This window comes from Sceloporus undulatus, chromosome 5 (genome assembly GCF_019175285.1).
Source record: "Sceloporus undulatus isolate JIND9_A2432 ecotype Alabama chromosome 5, SceUnd_v1.1, whole genome shotgun sequence".
In the NCBI taxonomy this organism is placed as follows: Eukaryota; Metazoa; Chordata; class Lepidosauria; order Squamata; family Phrynosomatidae; genus Sceloporus; species Sceloporus undulatus.
Window position 1 is genome coordinate 16263903 of NC_056526.1, and position 24382 is coordinate 16288284.

Genomic DNA, 24382 nt, shown 5'->3' on the forward strand with positions numbered 1-24382 from the left:
GTAAGCATTTTTCTCCCCACTGCAAGAAATATTATTTGCTGTTGGGGATTTGTTTTCTGTGCAGAAGATACTGTGTCCTTGTGCATTTTTCATGCAGAATAAGTCGTGAACTATCTGTCCAGGATTCTTCTTATCAACATTTCCCAAGATTTAGAAAAGCCCTTTTTAATCTGAGATTCAAATATTTACGAATATTCTTTCCATCCCTAGTGAACAGGTACTAAAAAAATTGCTGCAGCTGTTACTGGTATAGTATAAGGGGATGTCATGGCTAGTCTATCAATGCAGTTAATGTTCTAGGGGGGAAATGCATAATACAGGTGAGTGATAAAGAAGTATTTAGCTCATTTTGCAAGAAAATAGTCAATAAGACATCAATGACTTTTTAGCCCACCTCTTTTCACAGAAAGTAACATATAGAATGTTGTGGAAATGATAGGCTATGCGTTTTGTTGCCCTTCCACAATGACCTCAAAAGTGCAATACAGATTTTAAAACTAAAGCAAATCTATTCATTGCCACCATCTCTTTCTAAAAGCTCCCAAGATATGGAGTGTTCTCTAAGTTATTTTGGCACATTCTTCAGATCTGTGTTTATATGTTCACTTCCAAAATTTTTTTTCAAATTTTCAGATTTATTAAATCTCAGGAAAGTATTGATTTGGCTCTTCTCTATCTACAGGAAGGTCCAGGTGTTGTGTATAGCTCTCATTCAGAAAGGTGAAACAGTTAATCTGTGTTGAAGAGACTGTGTTATTTTATGATTATTCTCACAATTCTTGATCAGAATGGTACAGAAGCACTGACTGAAGGGCCTGTGTTCGCTTGCACACTCTGCTGACTACCTTGATTGAAATAGGTTTTCCATCATTTGGGGATCTCTCCAAATCTACTGAGATTCAGGGTGCAATTCTTTGCTAATTTTATTATCATAGGAAGCAACAAATAACTTTAGCAAATTTATGTCCTCTAAGAAAGCCTCCGTAAGTGTAGTTTTTTTTTTTTTTTTTAAGACTATTCACAGTTCAGGACTCAGTTTGGTGCAACATTTGCATGTGGTTTTTCTCTGCACATAAATAATCTGTGCTCAAAAAGCTGTTTTCTGAGCAAAAAAAAAATGTATGGATTTTATACATCCTCCTCATCATTATTTATGTTCTGCTTTTTCCACAAATTTTGGGATGCAAAACAACTTATAATTTAAAAGAACATTACTATTAAAACATTCAAAAACAAGCCCCAAACTGTGAAGATTATTATCAATACAGGAATCCTGAAACTCAAGAAACATGGGTTTGACCATGTTTTAAACTGGGAGTCCTTCTCTGCCCTACTGTCCTTGGTAATATGCATTCTGGTGGATCTTCTCTTTCAGTGTCTTCCATGGGTTCTGCTGGGTTTACTGAATGGCAGGAAATGGCCAAGAACAGTGTCAGCCTTAGAGATACCTATTAAAAATTGCCCACAATGTATCAGTGAAGCCCCCTGGGATTCCCTGGAAAAAGAAGATCGAGGCATCCGTGGTAGAGTGGGTTTATTTTGTGTTAATGCCCTAACACAACAGTGGGCAACTGCAGCAGGTCTGGGGGCCACATCTGCCCCATTTTCCAACATCACCCTGGATTATACCAGTACCATTTTTCTGAAACTGGAAGTGAGCAGAAAGCCAGTTTTTGGTTTTTCAGAAAATGTTGTTTTATGTTTTAAAAGGGGATAGATAGGCAAGATAGCACTTAAATGAAAAATCACATCCTCCTGGAACTTTCTGGGAGGGGGATGATATGATTTAGTCTTATTCTTATTATTTCTTTAAAAAGTTTATTTTGAAGATCAGGGGGGTCTGGGCCGAAACCTGGGGACATGCCAAAAAGCTTTTTAAATTATTTTATTTTATTTTATTTGTATCCCACTTTTCATCCAAATGACATTCAAAGCAGCTTCAGGGGCTACTTCAGGCCCGTAGGACAGCATGATTCCCACCTCTTTCCAGGCAACTTCTGAGAATGTGCAAATATCACTTGTGTGTATGAATGAATGAGAGATTTCGTGTGTGAGAGAGAGAGAGCAGGGGGGGGGTTATATCCATAGGGACAAAGCTGCTTGTGTGCATATTTTACCTCCCATATTGTATTCTTCCATTCCAATAGAGTCATTATTTTGCTAGATAAGACCTGTATGAGAGTGCCTCCATGCAGTGTTTTACACACACTTGGACAAACAGAAGAAATAGGAAATTGCTTGTTTACATTGCACAGAGGATAGGCTGTAATAACAGATAATGGGGATATGTGGCCTGAACGTAATGGTTAGTTCCAACTTGAGTAGAGTTATCGGATTTACTTATGTGTTGGCTCATTATTACACAATGCATTAAAAGGGTCTTTTCTAGTTGGGATCAACCAACAAAATTCCAGCTTCTCTATGCATTTTGAGTAGAGATTGCCAGTATTGGCCATGCATGCCATGTGTCACATCCAAAATATGAAAGAATATTATCATAGTGTGCATTACAGTTTATATCCAGATGTGGGTGGGAGATGGGGGAGACATCTCAATAGCTGTTCAAGCAAGGTTTGGGCATAAAATGAAACTGTGCCTTTTTCTGTCCAGTGGTGCAATATATGCCAGTAGTAATATAGTGAACAAATAATCTCTCACCCCATTCCATCCATTCTGGGCAAAATATTGCCACCACACTGAGCTGAGCTTCTCATGATGAATCAGGCTGCCTAGCCAGCTAAATATTTCTCTTTAGAGATTATGAAGTCTAAGGATGGTGGCACCATGATGTTCCAGTTCCATATTCTCCTGGTTTACTTTACACTGCTGGAATGGGCATTTAACCATCTGGAGTTACAGAGTGGTTAGATATGTTCCTGATGTGTGCCATGTTTGATACCAGTCAAATACCAATCAACAAACATTGTCTATATGCCCTGAAAGCTTATCAATGACTTGATGTATTATTCTTGTTTCCCTGTTGTCAAACTCAACTACCTTATAAGTATCTAAAGCCTCTCTAGGTTCATCAGTTCTGAACAGTGGCAGTGTCCTGAAACTGGACACCACATTTCTACCAAGGCTTCACATTGCCCATGATACAGTCCCACCAAGTGTTGTCTGTCTTCATCTCAGTGATGGCAAGAGATTTCCCCCGCTTTGACTTCATTAAGGCTCTTCTGTTTCCATGTCCTGAATACACATCTGCTCCTCTGTATTTTCTGTTAGGAGCAGTTCAAAAGTCTCTAGCCCTGTTTCTTTGCATCCTCCGTTGGCCCTAGGTGTTCTTGAATGATGTATGTGACCACTGTATGTGTGAGATGTCTGTCATTGTCTGTATCCTCCTTCTCATAATATCAATAACCTTGCTTGGTCCTTTGTGGAGAGGACCAAGTAAGGGTGCGCTTGCTACCCTCGCAATTTTAAGAAGAACCATTGTTTCTTGTCCAACTACTCTTGCCAGCATCATCATTTAGCCACAAATGGCATCAGGCAGGTGTTTCTTGTCCCAAACCATTACATTCTAAGGACAAAATGAAACAAAGCAAAACATCATATCCCAGTGGTAAAACGCAATAGATCATTTCGACATCTTTTGTCCTAGTTGTTTTTAGCATATGAAAAATACCTATACATGGCAGATGGACTGCAATTTGGGGACATTGTACAAAACTCATAAGATGACAATGCCATTAAAAAGACCCATCTAGACCTTGTTCTGTGGGATTTCTGCAACAAAATGTGGTTAACAGAGTTAAATCTTCAGCAGAGGCACTGCTTTCTGTTCCAGCATTTCCACAGATGTCCTAAGATGAACACAAACATTTTTACCTGAAAAAGAAAACTATTCTCTTTTCTTTCTGTCCTTGTAAGGCCAATAAAAAAACAACAACAACAAACCCAAACACTGGACAAAATATATGTGCTAAACCTGATTTATCTGTAGAGTGTGTGTGTGTGTGTGTGTGTGTGTGTGTGTGTATATATATATATTAAGAAAAAACTATAGCTAATCATTCAGTACTACTCTTTTTACCTTGGAGCCTGTACAGACCAGTGTTATATGCTGGCGTGGGGGCGGCATAGAGTCATGGCCCAACTGCATGGTGTCTGGAGGGTGTCACGGTGCTCCATTGACGCAGTGATTAAACTTGCTACACCAAAGGATTGCCAAAAAGTCACTGCCATGGCACAAAGGTGCCCTTTTTGTGGTGCAAAAAGACCAGATTAGGGGTGCAGCATGCAGTTGCCACGGCCCCAATCTGGCGAGGAAAGGGGCAGCATGGAGCTGCCCCTTAGGGGCTGTCCATTGAGTCTCTTGGTTGCTGTTTGGTAGAGATTACAGAAATGTCTTGCCTTGCGGCTCCTATTAGGATCATAGGGATAGAATATAAATATGTATTACGTTATAAGATCAGCAAGGCCTATTTTGGCTCCCCGAGTCACTTGTCCTAGGTGGGTAAATAAGCTGTAAAACATTTTTCCCATTAGTACTTAGAAGGAACTATGGAGCAGCAGGGATTGGATCCACATCTGCCTTATGCCACCCTTTACATGGATTATAAAAACCTCACCTTTTGCGCCTGTTCAAGAAAATCCAGAGCCTTCCAAAGCAAAGCTGGGCAGCTGTTTACAATGCACCCACTGTGCTGCCTGCTGCTACCACCAATGCAAATCCCTCCCTCTGCAGTCAAGATAAGATGCCAAGCCATGTGATCAATCCTGGGCACCTTATTTTCAGCCTCAGTGGGACTGACAGCTGCCCACTGTTGCCCCTGAGTGAAAAGGTGGGCTTTGGGGCAGCTTTGGAGCCAGGATACTCTGGGCTGTTCTCATAGCATTCTGGCCCATGAAGCTATCACCTTAGGCTGCTGCCACACTGCATAGCTAAGCCAGTTTGACACTGCTTTAACTGTTGTGGCTCCATCCTATGGGATTCTGGTATTTGTTGTTTGTTGTGGCACCAGAGCTTTCTGACAAAGAGTATGAAATATGTCACAAAACTACAAATTCTATGGCATTGAGCCATGGTAGTTAAAGCGGTGTCAAACTGCATTCATTTTGCAATACAGATGTAGCCCCCGGCACCTTACCTATATTGCCATCTTCCATGGTTTGAGTGATCAATCACTTTAAACCATGCATATGTGTTTGTTATTTCTACATTCAGGAAAAAAATACTGCCAGTATTTTGGTGCAGTGGTGATTATGGACAGTGCTACTTATTGTTGTGGTGTATTTTCAAGTCATTTCTGACTTATGGCAAACATAAGGAGAATCTATCATAGGATTTTCTTGGTAAATTTTGTTTAGAGGTGGTTTATTGTTGCCTTCCTCTGAAGCTGAAAGAACATGACTTGCCTTTGGTCACCCAGTGGGTTTCCATGGCTGAGCAGGGTTTCAAACTCTGGTCTTCAGAGTCATAGTCCAATGCTCAAATCACTATGTCAAGCTGGATCTCCTTTGCAACAATTCTTGATTCACTTGCCACATAATTATATGTTTGGAATAACTGAACTACTCCAAACCATTTAAGAGCCCATATCATTTTTACAATACATCTATTTGTTGAATTCATACTGTTGGTGCAAGTGTTTGGGTTCACGCCTAAAATTTTAGTATGTGAAAAGGTGCTTTGGAAGCTAGTTGAAATCCACAGCTCCTCTAAATACTGTTTGTTATACAGTAATGGCATAGTGCTCTTAAACTACCTTTTTACCAACAGGCACTTAATGTTGTAGATATGGGGTTCTTGCTACCTGCAACTGATTCTCTTACTAAAGCAGCTGAAAAGAAGGATACATCTTTATAAAATAAATAAATAAATAAATATTTTAAAAAGAGAAAAAAGAAAAAAAGGATAAATCTTAAATGCTCCCAGACTTAACAGTTAGTGCAACAGCATTTGTTCTGTAGAAGACTCTCGACTAAATTCTCTCCCCCTTCCTTCTTTGCTCTGGCAGATGCCAGTCTGACCTTTTGCGAAGCTCATCTATTTTTCCATGCCTTTTTTTTGCCCTTAAGGAATGGGAATAGTGAATGTGGCTAACATTTGAATCAGGATAGACATTCTTTTTGGTAGTTTTGCACATTTGGCTGTAAGCAAATTTTTGTGTGTAAGTTGTCACAATTCTGTAAGCGTGGAAGAAAACAAAGTTGATTTCTTCTCATATAAATAAAATCACCAGTCTCACTCTTATGTATTTGCATACTCCTTTGGAGAGCAAATCCTACAGATCTCAGGTGACTTTTATTTCTAGCAGGTGGCTCTTGGATAACAAATCAAGTTTCCAAAAGAAGGAGTTATGACTTAACTAAAATACTAGAAATAGGCTACTTTTTCAAAAGTAGTCCATTTTCTTAGGAGGTTTAGAGATCTACATTCCTAAGTGAAAGGAAGATGGTGTGTGTAAACTTCATTTCTCACAACCAACCTTATTTCCCACTCTTTTAGTTTTTTCTATATGTGCAATTCAATGTGTAATCTATTTGGGGCAAGGACTGTTAACCTTGCTTGCTTTGTAAAGTGCTATGAGCAGTGGACCTCTATTACTAGGTTACTTTGAGTGTAATTTTAAATTTGATACATTGTTGTATTAAAAAACAAGATCCAAAATCCATTCCATGGACAATACCTTTATTGGGCAAACCAAAAGGGATAAAATATATCATGCTAGCATTTGAAGCTTCACAAGCTTCTTCATCAGGCAGATATGTTTTTTATAAAAGCAAAATGAAGTATTGGTGCTATGGTTCTGGGAAAAGTTACTTTCTGTTTCAGATGTTATCGGAAGTGTGTGTAGATGAAAAGTGACACACACACACACACAATTACCATAAACTGACTGGGAACAAAGGCACTAAAACCAAGAATGCAAACATTATGCAATGAAGTCCTTGATGGCTTTTAGCAAATGAATGAAATATACTAGTCCATAGTCAGTTTGGCATAGTGGTGTGAGTGTTGGACTATAGAGACATACACTCACACCACTATCACACACCATCAGACCAGGGTTCAAATCCCTTCTTGGCCATGAAGCCCACTGGGTGACCTTGGGCAAATCACACTCTCTCAGCCTCAGGGAAAGGCAATGGCAAACCCCCTATGAAGAAACTTGCCAAGAAATGTTAAACATGCCTTAGGGTCACCATAGGTTGGAAATTACTTGAAGGTACATAATAACAATAAAAGTATAGCTAAACTGATTTTAATTTAATTATATTTTTTACCTTTTGTACAAAGTAACTTTTTTTTAGCTGTTCTACATTTTGTAAGCTGCTTTGAGCCCCAGATTGGGGGAAAAGTGGGGGAAAATTGGCCCTGGATGCATTTGCAAAACAGTTTTTAAGTGGTCTCTAGAAAGTTACAAATGTTTTTGTTTACTTATGCAACTCTTGTTTGGTCTGGTTGTTTCATTTTACATGTGCCTATTGTTAGTTTTGCATAAAAAGTTCACTGAAACATATCGAACTGCTCTTCTTTTTGTGGTATAGGAATCTGTCCCTATTCTTTCCATGTTATTTCTGCCCGTGGTATCAAATTTTCCATAAAGTAATATCCAGGATCATGTCTACTTTGCTAACTGAGGTATACCTATATTACAACATATCTTTGCTCTGTATAGAGGTACAGTTGTCCCTCCATATTCGCTAGGGTTAGGGGCAGAAGACCCCCATGAATATGGAAAAACCACAAATAACAAAAACACCATGTTTTTACTGAGAGGACACCTCTCTAGGAATCTCTAGGTCCTCCAGTGCAACTTTGTGGTTGATGTCCGACAGACACTGACCATAGAACTGCCCTGGAGGAGCTACAAAGGCCTAGTAGAGCATTCTCTCTTTAACTTTTAGTTAAAGTTGACCACAGAGTTTCACTGGAGGACCTAGATATTCCTAGAGAAAACATATTAATCAAATCCGCAAATATCAAAGCCGCAAATATGGAGGGATGACTGTACATTCTTTTGTTCATGGTTAATAGTTGGACTGCAACTCCAAGCAATCATCACCATGAGATATGCACATTGCAGCTCATGGGTGGTGTAATCCAACAACATTTGGAGGACTACACTTTTACCTGCTTTTGTATATCACCAAGGGGGATCCCATGTACATCCACGTTTTAGTCTCAGAATGGTGTATGTGTATCACTAAGTTATGAAACATAGGAAGCATGGTCGAAACAGTGGACGATGTTCTACTATATTTCCCGTATTATCCATTCCCAATTAATAGATCCAATTCTGAAGACATTTCCAGGCAGACCTGATAATTTTTACAACTCATTTCTTCTTTCGGATTCTTCCATAGAATCTGTTCTGAAGCCTACTTAGTTTGTAATTTAGCGTTTTCTTCCAGAAGTAAGCTGAGCAAACATTATGGTCTACTTCAACTCCAGTAAATGCTATTAGTCTTGATTTGGTCCTGGGTTTTGTAATGCCAGCCTTGTATACACAGCAATTTTTGTACTTGTGAGCAGTCATTTCTCCCCACCACAATCACTGAGTTCCTATAACCTTACAACTATTTGACTTGTGTCTGATGTGTGATTGCAATAAAGTAATTCATTCATTCATTTGCTCAGTCAAATTATTACCACATTTCATTTTGACTGCCAAAGATCTGGATGGATTTTAGCCCTTCTTCTCTGTGATGTCTAACTAAAATTCAATTTGGGATCTTTTACCAGCAAAACAGGTTCTCTCCCACTGAATTCCAGTTGTTTTCATTTCTAAGACTGACTTCTAGTTATTTTCAATTATTGTGAGTATTGTGAGTCAGTATTCCTGTCTTGCTCAGGCATATATGTATGCTGTGAAGAGTCATCTTCCATCATAGAACTTGCTTAAACTGAAGATGGTTTGCTCCACTGTTTTTATCTTCTGGTAAAAGATACAACATCAAGGGATGGCCTTCTTGCATCTTTCCTTCTCTCCTATGCCATTCTGTTTTCTGCAGCAGATTGTACATTTTCTCCAATGCTCGCTGCCTCTTTAGGGACCCATTCCTAGCAGTTGAAGAATTCCGGCAGTATTTTCAGCCAAGAGAAAACTGTCATACTAGGGGTCTAGTTGACACATGTATGGTCATCAATTATTTTATTTGTTTAAAGAATGTATATCCTGCCCTATTGCATTCAGGGCCTCTGGGAGCTGAGGCTTGCATGTATATGTGAAATAAAAGCAATCACTCTTAATTATAGCAATCATTCCGCAGCATTACTCCTAACTTGCCAGCGACACAGAGCACTGCATTTGTATGTGGCATATATTGGCCTGTTACAGACGGCCAAAATAATGCTGCTTCGGGTCTCTTTAGAGGTATGCTATTTAAATGATGCATGGGTCCTAAGAGTCCGGAGGTCGCACCAAAGCCACACTCCATTCCTAAGCACTGGAGGGCAGCTTTGGTGCAGATTCCGGATTCTTAGGATGCATGCATCATTTAAATAGGATACCTCCAAAGAGTCCCGAAGCAGCTTTATTTTGGCAGTCTGTAACAGGCCATTGTTACATTTGGTTTGGATTGGAGGAGCCTTCCTCCTTCCAGGGAGGGAACCTTCAGATCCAAAGTATTGCATTTCAAGTGAACATGGTAAGCTATATGAAAAGAAATATTTGTATTTACAAAAGATGGTACTAATGTACAAGGTAGATGGTACCAATCTTTTCTTACTGTGGATGTAATTCTTTGTTAATTTTCTTCTTGAAGGAAACAAAGAGCAATTTGAGCAATTTTCTTCTTGATGCTACAAATTAGTTGCAGTTCGGGAATCATTCTGCACAAAATTTGCACATGGTATTTTTATAGAGAAAGTAAAATTATCTGTGCATAAAATGCTATTTCTTGTGCAGAAAATACTTGGATCGCATGCTGCCTTGGATCCTATGCCAGGAGCAAGGCAGGGTATAAAATTACACAAATAAATGTTGACTTGTACATTTTTTTGACATAGAAAAGAAGGCACGGGAGAAAACATTTTCTGTGTTGACAATAATATTTCAATGGACTCACCTAAATTTTTTTAAGGAAGCCGTAAGATGTATGCTTGGTTTTGGAGAGGATAGTTACTTACTGTATGTGCCTAACCGGAAGCTAAGCCAATCTAAGAATAGCTGTTGGCCAAAACTGGGCTATGGATATTGGCTCTCTTGTCTGGCCACTTGGGTGTATTATTTGGGAGTCAAGTGGGCTGGCTAGTACAATGAACCAGGTTATTGATAAAAGAAGGCTATAATTTGTGACCTTTTTTAGTTTAGAAAAAAAGTAACTCCATTTATTTGTAATTGAAGTTCATCAAATTATGAATTTTGTCAAGCAAGGGATGGAAAAGAATTTCATCAGTTTCAGAATTCTTGTTGCAGGTTTCCATTTCACAACTCTTGAAACTATGGCAAGACAAAGGGTAACATATTCCTAAAATCCATGCATTTATATTGTTTCCAAATCCATGATTTGTGAGACTTGCGGTTGATTTTAGAGAAATTAAACATATACAAAATATCTGCACATCTTTACAATGAGAATAGCTAGACTGCACAACTAAAAATGAGAACAGCTAGAACTGTGTGCAACTGAAACATGAACATAAACGTGTTTTAGTCTAAAGGCTGTGATTATGTTGCTCTCCAAATGCTGCTGGATAGCAACTCCCATCAGCAACACCTGAAGAGCCACATCACTCCCACCCCTCCTTTAGTCAATGAGGGAAATGCACACAGCAAAATACATTAAAAAGTAAAAACCGTAAAAAATCCCACTTGAATTTCTTTACAAGAAAATAAAGCAAAGTCTTGCAGCTTGATGTAACATGAACCAAGGATAGGATGAGAAAACAAGTGTGATTGTGTAGAATGCAACAAAATCAAGAGTGAGAAATTTTCACATCTCTTGTGTTTAGCAAGTAGGCAGAGAACAGCAATTCCACATCTTGTAACATAAGAACTCTGAATCAGCCAATGCAAATTCATGTGTATTTGATTCAGGAAGAACAAAGAGAAAGCATTGCTTCATAGAACACATAATTAAGTTATGTGAGATTTATTGCTACAAGATATGGTGATGGCTTTGATGGGTTTAAACAGGTATTAGGCAAACTAATGTCCATCAGTGGTTATGATGAATATGTGGAATCTTGCAGTTCAAAAACGAAATGTTCATGAGTAGGAGTTGCTGCCACTATGTGCTGCTTACAGGCTTCTTGAGTGCAACTATTTAGCTACTATGGGAAGGACTAGATACTAGAATGAATTAATAAATAGTCTGTGCCAGTAGAACCTTTCCAATATCCTTGGACAAAAGCTGCTTCTGAATCTCATGTATTTTTATTTAGAATTGCAAGGTTTGTAGTAGAGTTCCTCAATGTGGGACTTACAATTCCCTGTCTGGATTACAATTCCCACATCTCCCCATTCCCTGGCTCCCTTGATGGGAGTTACAGTGCTTTACTGGGGAAAACTGCTCAGGGGAAACATCTCAAAACATGGGAATTGCTATCTCAATTCCCCTTGGGTTGGAGGGACATCCATGCATCCCTAAGGCTGAGAACTGACCTCCTCTTTCCACTCCTTTTCTCATTTCAGGTATACAAATGCTCTCTGTCCAGCCAGACACCAAACCGAAAGGTTGTGCTGGCTGCAACCGTAAGATCAAAGACAGGTATCTCCTAAAAGCCCTGGACAAATACTGGCATGAAGACTGCCTGAAGTGTGCCTGCTGCGACTGTCGCTTGGGGGAGGTCGGCTCAACCTTGTACACCAAAGCCAACCTTATCCTGTGTCGCAGAGACTACCTGAGGTAGGACTTTCCTTTTTCTGAATCTTTGATGCACGCACACCACACTTCACCTCCCGTTTCTTCCCTCGCATCGATTGCAGGGTAAGCCAACCAAACCAGGCAATCTGAATACACTGAATCATAGGCAGTGTGTCTGTTTAACTAAATATGTTCATCTGGGGCAATTTTCTGCAAAAGCCTAGTTCTAAAAGAAGGTGTTAATTAATTTTACTAGTTCACATTGAGGTGGAGTGGGGGGATTTGTTTCCCTGTAAGGAAGAATCTTACATGTAGGAAATGGGTAAGTCTCTGAGAACACTGAGGTTGTATCCACATTGTAGCAATAAAGCAGTTTGACATCACTTTAACTGCCATGACTCCATCTTACAGAACCCTGGGATTTCTAGTTTGGTGATGCACCAGAGGTTTCTGACAGGCCAGGCTGAAGCCCTCAGCAAGCTACAAATCCCAGGATTCCACAGGATGGAGGCAAGGCAGTTAAAGTGGTGTCAAAGTACTTTATTTCTGCAGTGTGGATACATCCTAGGTTTTGACTCTTTCTGCTCAATTTCCATAGATTTACTAAGATCATACTAACAAGCTGGTGTGAAACCTCTTTCTTTGACCTAGGCGCATGTTTTTAAAAGAACTAAACTCTTTCTTTAATCAGCCGAGCCTTCTGAAAACTAGTTCAGATCCTTGAAAGGGCAGTGTCTCTGTTCACCTACCCCTCAGTACTGATAAATGTACTGATAAATGATGAAATGCAGGCCTTCCCTAAAACAGCAACACCACTATGGAGAATCCAAAAAGTACAGATGGCTTTGTTTATATAACACTATTTCTAGCTGTTTTCATCTATACCATGATCAGGTCTTTTATAAAGATAATAAATCTTGCTTATTGAAAACTAGGCCAGCTGCAGATACTTTGGATTTCAAATGAAAATAAATAAATAAATGTTCATAATGATACATCATTGCTGGGAAAATCTTCTTTTCCTCTAATTACTATGGGGATTGTAACAGGCGAGTCCATGGGGGAGAAGGGGATAGAATTCAATGGAGCAGGGGGATCCATGGGGAAGAGGGAAGACGCTGATGCCATAGGTTGCATCCACATTGCAGCAACAAATCAAGTTGACACCACTGCGTGGCTCAATGTTATGAAAGTCTGGGAATTGTAGTTTTGTGGGGCATTTAGCCTTCTCTGTCAGAGAGCTCTGATGCCACAGCAAACTACAATTATCAAAATTCCATAACATTGAGTCATGGCAGTTAAAGCGGTGCCAACCTGGATTATTTCTGCAGTGCGGATGCAGCTGTAGTCTCTGCTAATCAAAAAAGCCTAGGCTTTCATCCCTATCAGCCCTGACTTTGCCACACCACTGCTTGCCATGATGTACTTTCTCTGAAGAGTGTGCTGTGAAGATGCTATGAGAATATGAGAAATTACAACTAGGATCCCTGTGTCCCCTGGCTAAAAAGAATGGCAGTGTCTGAGGCTATGATAGAAGTGTTATCTCACTGCAGCATGGGGTTTGACATAGAGGGGTTGAAGCACTGACTAACTGCTATCCATATGATAGAGTAGACATTTCCCCCGATGTGGAGGAATGAGCACCTAAATCAGGAAAAAGTCATCCTGCAATAGCTTGTCATGCATTTCTTCTCATTTTATACTTTATGCTAGCAAGTTTTAACATTTTGCACTGGCAGTGGCAGCTGGTGGCTTCAGTGTCATTGGGGTTAGTTTTAAAAGTAGCTAGCCAATGGTCTGATCCTGTTTGGGGGATGGAATCCAGTACCTTGAGTGCCTCCTTTCAAGTTCACATTAGAAGCCAGAGTGGGTTCACTGCCTCATGGATATAGAACCTAGCAGACACCACCATGCAGACCACTTTTGATTCCAGCACTCTATTTGCTATATATATCCATATAAAAATAGGTCAGGGGCAATATTTTATTTGGACTGAAGAGAAAATTGAGGAAGGACAGGGCCTGGAGACACTAATTTCAACCCTATTATTAGTCCCAACTAGGATAGACTCATTGGATCAAGGGAATGTATCTATGTGTCGATTCCAAATCTAACAAATAATTGAATGGGACTACTTTAGTTAGGATCTATTGGTAGAATTTGGCCCATAGTGACAGAAACACTGTGGAGTGCAGGAAATAGTGAGTTTAAGAAGGCAGTAGTTGGACTATACCTTTGAAGACCAGGGTTCAAATCCCAGCTCATCCACGAAACCCATTGAGTCACCTTGGGTTAGTCACACACTCTCAGTCTCAAGGAAAGGCAATGAGGAATGACTTCCAGTCTTTGGTTTAGTCTTCCCTTTTTTCTGATCTTGCTGGAGATCTCCTCCATCTCAGATCTCTTGCTTATACTTAAATGCGCTATTTATGTTAAACTTCAAGTTGATGCACTTAATGTAATTGCAGACAGTCATTTGCCTCATTGCATCTGTATGTACTTAGCTATGCAGTGAACCTGTAAAAAGAAATCTCAATTTTTATGCTAATTCTGGAAGTAGTTAACTGTGCTCCCTTTTGTAGGCAAATAAGCTTTCATATTTAGTCACTGCCTTGATAGGGATATGAAGAATAAATTGCATATGCTAATGATCTGATTAGGGTTAGGATATAGTTTCATGCTCCCCCCTTTTGGGCTTTTGAAGAATCCATTTTCTTTTCAGAAGCATCTTAGAAAACCATGTTCCATCTATGTACTTGCTTTTAATTCTTTGAGGCCTCTAGAGAGGGCCTACTTTACAAAGGAACATTCTCCATTTCAAGATAATCATTTACTTGTCTGAAGATAAAGACAAAGAGCCATAAACACGGAAGCAGGTAGTGGCCTAGAAGTTGCCCACCAACCATAGTTGGCATCTCGACAACAGACTGAGTAGTTGGCACATAGGTTACCTATGGTCACATTCTCACCTAACACCTCTGTATACCACCTGCCATAGAGAAATCTTGTAGAAATCTATGCCTTCTATATCTTCCTTTTTTTGGTGATACATTGCTTCTTCTTTATTGGCTGTGGAAGGTATGCAGCTTCTGAAAAATCAATAAATGACTGTTTGATTGAGGTTTATCGCACTGGCCCTAAAACGGGCCCAGTGTGTTCTAAATGTGCATTCGTGCAGGCACGCATGGAACGGGATGGGGCCAAGAATCCCATTTTATCGCACGCTGGAACGCTGCCTTTGCCGCCAGGCGTTCCAGACGTCCCCGTTCCGTCTCAGAGGGCGCCATTTCTGAGAACTGTTCTAAAGCGTTCTCAGAAATGGCGCCCTCTGGGACAGAACAGGGATGGAACAGGGATGCAACTGGAATGCCCGGCAGCAAAGGCGGCGTTCCAGAGTGCGATAAAATGGGGTTCTTAGCGCCATCCTGTTTTGTGCGCGCCCATGCATACGCACGTTTAGAACACACTGGGCCCGTTTCAGGGCCAGTACGATAAACTCCATTCTTTCTTCTTTACTTTTACTTTCATTCTTGATCTTGGGTAGCCCTTTAGGACAGATACTGTAAAGAAGGCTATGCATATATTGCAATTCTGCAGAATTGTAATAAGAATACTAGATAAGATAAAGATACATACAGTGCAGAAGAAGCAATGAACGCAGATTTCAGGTTCAGTGCAGAATCAGGATCCTGGAAATCTCCTTTTTAATACTAAGATTTTTTTTCATCCATCATGGCTAAAAAATCTTGGCTTCATCTGTATGAAACCTCAAAAGCCAAGAGGAGTCACTCTCATCCTGGGGTAATTCCTTTCTTCTCCCTGACCAGGAATCTCTATTTCTAAAGCTAAACAGAAGGTTTTTATTTATAGGTTACATTTATATCCTGCTATTCTTTATTTGCTCAAAGTAGTGTACGTGGCTCTCCTCTCCACTTTTGCTTTTGGTGAGAATCTACACTATGCACATTATGCCACATTAATTGCCAGCGCTCTGTCCTATACAACTCTGGGATTTGTAGTTTGGTGGAATGGGGTGGTTAGCATTCTCAGTTAATGCCAGATTTTCAGGAAGAGGACTCCACATTCTCTAGCAGAGAGAATTCCAAGTCTACAAATCAAACTACAAACTCCAGGATTCCATAGGATGGGGCTATGATAGTTAAAAGGGTATCAAACTGCTGTAATTGTGCAGTGTGGATACACCCCATGAATTTATCTAATCCCCTTTCAAAGCTATTGACTTTGGTGACTATTGTCATATCTTATGCTTGTATGTTCCACAATTTGATTATAAATCAAATTGTCACACAATGAACATTTCAAAACTAACTAACCCCCCATCATTGTGAGGGCACCCTTAACTAGTTAATCTCATCTCCTGTTTGTTTCCTACACTGTATTCTAATACAAATTCATATGGTTATGCACTCTCCTTGGCTTTAGGCCACATCCTTCCTCTCCCATTTGTCTCCAAATGACCATTGTTAAAACCGAACTTGCCACCTCATCTCCATACTCCTAAGGTTTTGAATTTGAATTGACATTTTCATACAGAGACAGTTTATAAGACTCTCTGCTCCACCCATACATCTGAGGAAGCAGGCTCAAATCTATGAAAGCTCGTGTTACTAGCTTCTTTCTTTCAGACTCAGAGGTGTTACAACATCCCTTTGCATATAATGTTCCTGACTGACACAGCTATATCTTTGAATTCAGTTAATGTGAATGAGTTCTGTTGATCTGTACTCTTTGTATAGTTAGAAGAGACCATGAAGATATTTTCTGCTTATTGCAGTAATTTTGCAATCACTGCTTCCCTGAACAAACCTCTGTTTTAAGTATATCTAATGATGGAGAACCCACCACCACCTAACGCATTATGTTTCCCACTTGAACAAGTGTTATAATTAGAAAGATTCTCCTAATGTCTAGCAGCTGAACTCTGCTTTTACGCAGTTGTTAGCCATTGTTTTTAGAGTCATGCCTTCTGAATAATCAGAACTTACATTTCCTTCAACTTTGCCATGGCAGCCCTTGGGATATTCTAAGGTAGTTCTCTAGAGGTATCTCTCCTTTAATATTCTCTTCTCCAGATATACCTAAGCCCTCCAGACATTCCTCTTTGCCTTGTTTGAGCAGAGAGTGTGACCTGAAATGTATGCAGCACTTTCCTATATGTGGTTTCCAGGAACAGCTGCTAGTGAGAAGAATGTTGTCTTCCAACAAATAGATTACCAATATGATCTTCCCATCAACTGAACCTCTGATTAGCTCTTGAGAAACTCCAGAATTCATCTGAGCATGATTTAAAGAATGTACATTAGAGGGTGAGCAAAAGGTGGCCCTGGTGATGCATGTGGCCCTTCAAGGCCCTTTCTGTGGCCCTCAACCCCTTCAGAAGGACCATCATTTATGGGAGCCAAAAAAAAGGAGCGAATTGCCTTTTTCTATAAACCAGAAGCAGGAATTCACTTTTTAAATAGGTTGGAGGAACCTAAAAAGCAGATCCAGATCAATGAATTTCACTAACGATGGATCATGCATCCCATATTATTAAATAGCGTTGACACGAACAGAGATATGCTGAAGCATCTGCATTCAAATCACTCCAATTTAATAATATGGGACTTGAACATCCATGGGTGTTTTTTTTTTGTACTCGTGCAGAGTCTGGGAACCAACCAACACCCACCCACCCTGGATACAGGATGCTCACTGTATATTTTTTAATATCGAAAATAGACATTTTTCAAAACCAAGCATAGACTTTGACCTACTTGCATGGGTTTTTGTTTGGGAGATTTTTTTGGGGGGAGGGGGCTTTTTTGTCAGGCCCCTGGAGGATTTCTGGGGCAGCCAGCTAAATCCCAGACCCCCTACAGTTGCCGCCACATTGCATGTGAATCAAGAGTTGATGCGAGGTGAAGCTTTCTTAAGAAAGAGGGCTAAAATGTGTTGGTTAGGGTTCCCCGGTGGTTCTTCAGTTGTTAGTAATAATCATAATGAGAGGAAGTAATGGGCTTGTGTTGAAAAAGTCTCCCTACAATTTATCCAGAACAATTTGTTTAAAATGTGTAAATATGTCCCAAAATTTGTGGAGACCATGGACGATGTAGTACTTGGATAGATGTGAGTTTATTTAGTTGTTCCATTCTCATTTCAAAGCTGTCTATACCCTGCATTTCTTCAATGAACAACCAACAACATTAGTTAAAATAGCTTTTTAAAACACTTTGACAAAGAGCACACCAAAGCTGCTGCTATTTATTTATGCAAAATATTATCTTAAAGGAGGGATATGCACTAAGAATACAAGGCATAGTTCACCATCATTGTTCTATGGGATACCAGTTATAATCTATTTCTGTGTGCAGACATCATAATATTTAATTTATGAAACACTCTTTAATACTGCTATTTCTTTCCCTTAAAGAAGAGAGATGGTTGCTTAGTGCACTGATCTCCTGCAATCATTCAGATTGACAGCATGTTCTCTTACAAGAGTGACGTTTGCACTTTGTACAATCTGTTACTCCTAACTAATGGCCAGTTATAGTAAGAATTGCACAGGCTGTTGAGTGGAAGATTCTTTTCATTTGAAATAAGTACTGGGAAGTTGTATAACATGGAATTTTAACCATGTACCATATACTTTGGGCCCCAAGCATGCCTTCATGGTACATAATTACAAGTATATCTCATAAAACATCCACCCATCCAGTGCCCCAGTTGTTCAGTAGCCTCTGTTCTTCATGCATCTTCATGTATTTTAAAATTGCAAAATAGAAAAGGGTAGCCTCTAGTAGGCAGTAGACATGAACCAGGGAGCTCAATTGCACCCATTGGTTATATTTGACCCTTTCTAGAGAATGGTGACCTCCGTACACATATTTCCATGCCCCATGCTGCTAACAGTAGTGTACATATCATGATTTTTTTTCTGAGTAAAATGTATGTTTCTCCCTCAAATTTGAGTTTGCAACGCCACCTCAGTTGTGTACATTAACCTGGGCTTACTGTCTGAGGGTTATCATGAGGAAGGAGTCATTTAATGATTGCAACAGTTGGATTCCCTATTAATGTAGTACCTCCAGTACTGCCAGTACTCAGTAGGGATAGAAACTAAATGGAACAGAAAGCAGCTTCCTGTGTCTGGGATCATGTCCATCTACAGGAATTGAGTGAACTGTAAATTGCTGAAGGGCCAGCCCCTCACAGACTACCATGCCCAGGAATTATTTATAAAGAAAGATGTATTTGTTAAGTCTGCTCTGAAGGGATGTCCAAAGTTTTAACAAACCTGATTGCTGTACAGATGAGCGCCGGGATGCCACCCCTTTTTACCCCGGATCAGTGCCGCAGGAGCCACATGTAGTGTCAGTGATCCGCTCCCTCTAGGGAGCAAAAAGAAGCTGCTCCAAGCAGCTTCCTGAAAGGGAATCATAAGCACCATGGAGTCATGACGCCTCTTCTGCACAGTGCCATTTGGGATGCTGTGCGCAACATGCATCATCATGGTGCATGCCGTGAGTACGGTCATGTGCCAAGATGGTGCCTGGGTGGCACAGTGAGGGCTTGGAGCATGCGGACTCTTAGCCCTCACATCGAATACAGGCTGGCACAAAGTGCCAGTCTGTACAGCCCCACAGTTTAACTGTCATGGCTGAATACTATGGAATTCCAGGATTTGTAGTTTGTTGTAGCACCACAGCTCTCCAACAGAGAAGTCTAAATGTCTCTCAAAACTACAATTCCCAGAATCCCATAGCATTGAGTAGTGGCAGTTAAAGTGGTGTCAACCTGGATTATTTCTGCAGTATGGATGCAGCCTTCATTCTCTCATACTCTCTTTTCCAGAAATTAAGGCTTGGATGAAACCACAATTTTCTGACACTTGGACTCTCTCCAAGTTAAGCATATGGAGATGTCAGCACCAAAGTCCAGCGGAACTGTTTTGTCTGCCTATAGATCCAGAACCACTCCTGGGACATTCTCTGTCAATTTCTGTTGCACATTCACAATGCAGGGACAGATGATTCTGCCCCCCCCCAGGCAGCTGCATGGCAGCGCACTGCATATTGCTATTTCTGAAGCTTTGTATCTGGCCATGTGGTGTGAAAAGAAATAAATGCCTGGCAAGTATAGGTAACTCAGTTGCATTAACTAATGAGCTTCATCACATGCGATGAAAATATGAAAAGTGCAGCTGCACGAATGAAGCTAGTAGCAATGTAGGTCAATCACCCTTTTCACTTTGGGTTTTTAACTAGGCGTACCCTGCTGAGCGGCCAATGACTACAAAGTGCCGTTTCGTTTCCGATTTAATTTTGGCAGCATTTTACTGAAGAGCAGCTATTCACACCCAGAGCTAAATTATCTTTGGTGTTTAAGGCTTGAACCCCTCTAACTCTCTGATGCAAAATGTCGGAGTGTGTGGATCTTAGTAAATGCAAAAATTACAGTGCCTTCATAAATTATTTTAAGTCATTTTCTGCATAGAAATTGAATTAGTACATTTTATGCAACTGTCAAAATAAATATTCAAGCCAGGCAAATAGCTCATGTAGAGGGGATTATCGAGATCAATGTGGGAGAAGTTTTAGAGCCTTTTAAAGACATCTAGAAGCTTAGTGACCTCTTCCTCTTTTTTTCCCCCTACTCCTTTTAAATTTTTTTCTTTTAGAGGCTTGATAATTAGACTTGTAAATTTATTGCATGTCTTAACAATTTGCCCAGAAAGAATCTTTCCTCATAGCTGATGTAGTGTTAAAGCTGAAGTCTAGTGAAAAATAACAGAAGCTGTATTCAGGCAGTTCTCACCTAAATAGAGAAAATGAATTTAACTGGGTTTTGGAGCCACACATTTAATCCTACCTCACCACTCCTGCAGCTCATAAATTTTTTTTAAGATGGATGAATTTGCCAAACTAGGTTTTGTTACGGTTTATTGTTTTTTCACCCCTAATATTTGTTTCAGCCCATTTTGACATCAGTTTCCTGTATTTTCTGTGGAAGTCCACCTGAAAATCTATATGCATTTCTATGCATGTCTTCTACAGTCTAGACGTTGGTGCTCCATTCTTCCTCCTTTCTCCACATCATACTACCAACCAAACAAGTATTTGTGGTAGGTGTTTCCCATTGCCATTTAGTGAGCCTGCTTCTGGGGGGGGGGATTGAAAGGTTCACTCTTGGATTGTTCCAAGATGATCGCTAGGCTATCTTAGATGGCCCAAAGGTGACCTGCTAGTATGTGGATTCAACATAGATTTTACTTGACCCGTAAAAAACTTGGCTGCTAAAAAAGCTCTAGAACTCTCCAGGTTCCTTTTTCCAGAATTCCTAAGTCTAGAATCTTGTCAATGCTTAAAACTCATCTAGAATCTTTTCTCAAACAGCTTCCTCAGAGGTGTGACATGTGGCATGTCCCTTGTTTTTTTCTGAAATTGCAATGGGAAGGGGCCAGAGCTATGACATGTTAATTGGAGTCATTCTTTGACCTCTTGAGCTAGACTAGCCTTTCCCAGTTGGAAGCTCTACCTGCTTTGGATAATAATTCCTGTCAACTCAAATGACTAGGGATTGTAGAAGTGGCTGAATGGCACTAGGTTGAGAAGGATGCTAAAAGCTGAATAAAATTGCCTTTGCCTACATGAAAACACCTCCTCCTTCATAGTTGCTCTTGTGAACAGAAATCCTGGCTGATACTTAAAACCATTATGACATTATGGGATGTGTAAAAAGAAGGATACTCTGAATAATGTAAGGGGACAGTAAGAGGATTCACACAGACTCCATAGTGTTTTGTGTATATGTATAAATGTAAGAGGATTCACACAGACTCCATGGTGTTTTGTGTATATGTATAAATGTGTTTTTTGCCCCAGTATAGTCTTTGCCATCAAGTCATTCTCCCCCTATGTAAAGTATGTATGCACATATTGAGGATGGAAAAAAAATTGTATTAACTATTTTTTCATCGATGTATCCAGTTTGTGGGCTGTGAGACTGCTATGGAACTCCTTGCAAAAGGAAGTTAGGCTTGCTCCATCTATTTTGAGTTTCTGGCGTGCAGCTAAAAAACATAACATAAAAGATGGGGTACTCCTTAGCTGATCTAATTCTAGTTGTCTGTGCCTGCCTGCTACAAGCAAAATCACAGCAGCTGCCTCTAGAATCCCTTACTGATCAGAAATGAACAACAAAATTGGGGGGAAGTAATTTAGCCTGCCTCACCAGCTACTGCCCACATGTTACAAAAAGCATAGATAGTTGGGCCACCAACATGGAAATACTAAGAAAATTGGAGGATGGTGAAAGAATAAAATAATTCTTGGATGTATTTTGGAAGAAGCTTTCAATGGGTTCATACTAGGTTCAAAATGTTTTACACTTATGTAAGACTTACCTGACTTGGAGGTTTCATTTCACATTTGCATACTGTTTGTTTTGAAGAAAAACTTTGATGAAACATATTGAACTGCTCTTCCTTTTTGTGGTATAGGAGACTATCTCTATTTTTTCCATGCTATTTCTACCTCTAGTACCAAATTTTCTGTTGAAGTAATTTCCAGGATCTTGTCTACTTTGTTGACTGAGGTATACCTGTAAATACATAAATTATATTAGCAGGCATGTGGAATTCCCCCTGCTGTGAGCGCACTGTACAAGAGCCTTGAATCAGGCAGCGATAAAATCCTAACCACAGTTAAGTTTGACCATAGTTTTTCTGAGTCTGGGCATGGCAAACTGTGATTAATCAAAAACAGAAATGAAAGCTTCCACATTCTTTACAGCTGCTTCAGAGGAAAGGGGAGCAGATGAACCCAAGGAAAACTGCATTCATTCTCAGCTGAACTATCCTATGGTCACACAAGCATCTTTTAAAAATACACTTTTAGCTTTCCATTAAAATATCATGCTGTCATAGCTCACATTGACAACCTTGTGTCAAAGAACCTGTTCCAAGAACTGCCAAATTTCCTTCTAAACAGAACATTCCTAAATAGTTGGTAGCTGTGATGGGAGCAGAGTGTTCTTTTAGTAGGACTGTGTGCTACAATCTGTTTGATATGAATGCTGCAGCTCTCAAATTTGAGCAGTGGGATGACTCTGCAGGATGTGAGCCATTGTCAAAAGACAAACCCATATCTCACAGTAACTCTCAAAGTGTGGATGTTCCAAGCTGACTATCTCCAGCCATTGCTTATCTTGTGTTCCTCTCTAAACTAATGCTTCCAGCAGCCAGGGAATCCACATTATACCCTGGTAACTAAAAGACATGTGCTCTTTCCCATTAAAAAATGTAGATGGGGGTACGCAGAAGATCTCTACAGAATAGTCACTAATGGATCTGAGCTAGTGGATCTTGTTTATTTATATATTTGACTTATGCTGTTGTGTTCCTTCAAGTCATTTCCATCTTATGGAGACCTATCACAGAGTTTTCTTGGGAAGTTTCTTCAGAAAGGGTTTGCCACTGCCATCCTCTGAGGCTGAGAGAATGTGATTTACCCAATGGGTTTCTTTGACCAAGGAAAGCACACAACATTATTCTCCCAAAGTTGTTTACAAGAAATTACAAGATACATTAAGAGTATCTTTCTGATGATAGGAGCTATTTGACAGTGGAATAGACTCTCTCAGAGGGTAGTGGGTTCCCCTCTGCTGAGAGTTTTTCAGTCTAGATGCCACTTCTGAGGGATTTACATTGTTATCTGCATTGTTTGATTATATGGCTTGATTACATGGCCTTTGGGTTGCCTTTCAACCTGACAGATCTGAATTCTAGATACTGGTCTGCACTAATGGGTCCAGAGTTACTTTATGGATGGAAATCATATAGATGGATGAGGTCTTGTAGTCCTCAACGGAACACTCTCTAAAGACTGAGGAGCTCTTCAATTTGAGTTCTGCTCTGAGCATTTTCTTCTAGTTTTGGTGTATTTTTAATTATACAGGAAATATTTATAGTGCTGTGTTTCTAAGTTCTCTGTTTAAAAATTGTAGTGCTTACACTTTTATCAGTTTCAGTAATTATTTTTCTGACTCTTGACCATAGGCTCTGTAGCTATATCATCATTTGATGCAACCAAATTTGAACAACAGTTCTTGCAGATTATTCTGTTACAATCAACCAAAAAGAGAGAGAAGAGAATCCATCCCTATCCAAGTTATGAAAGGATTAGCTTCCCTTTTATGTATGCCAAAAACTAGTGCGTAAAATAAACCATTGCTGAGTTAGAGTGATTTATGTAACTTCATGTGCTCTGTTTCCTAAAGGGCATATTCAATTAAGTTATAACATTCTTTGTATTTAATGGTTAACAGGAACTTTTCATTTAAGACAAATGAAAGAAATTGCTACAAATTAGGTTTGCTGGTGGTCTGTTTCTTCATTTAAACACAGCAAAGTCTGGATTCTTCTGTTAAGCCCAGGGAGATCTAGGAGTGGAAACCAGTGGCTTGGAGACATGACTGTAGGCAAAGCTGTAGTGGAAAATGTGTATAGCTTTTAAATAAAAACTTGCTTGCAAATGGAGACATTAATATTTTTTTCTGGTTGGAACTGGCAACCATAGTTTAGGGAATTCTGGGAACTGCAGTCCAAAATGTAACTTTT

The 24382-nt window shown here is 39.8% G+C and overlaps 1 protein-coding gene across 4 annotated transcripts in view; it reads left to right on the forward strand.

Annotated features, from left to right (window-relative positions):
- The window catches only part of LMO3 (LIM domain only 3), a 94339-nt gene that overhangs the window by 13948 nt on the left and 56009 nt on the right, over positions 1-24382 (forward strand). For all 4 annotated transcript variants that reach the window (XM_042470398.1, XM_042470396.1, XM_042470397.1 and 1 more), the window contains exon 2: positions 11589-11802. In XM_042470398.1, the coding sequence (XP_042326332.1) occupies positions 11597-11802 (206 nt within the window). In that variant the 5' untranslated portion in view covers positions 11589-11596. The remainder of the gene's footprint in view (positions 1-11588; positions 11803-24382) is intronic.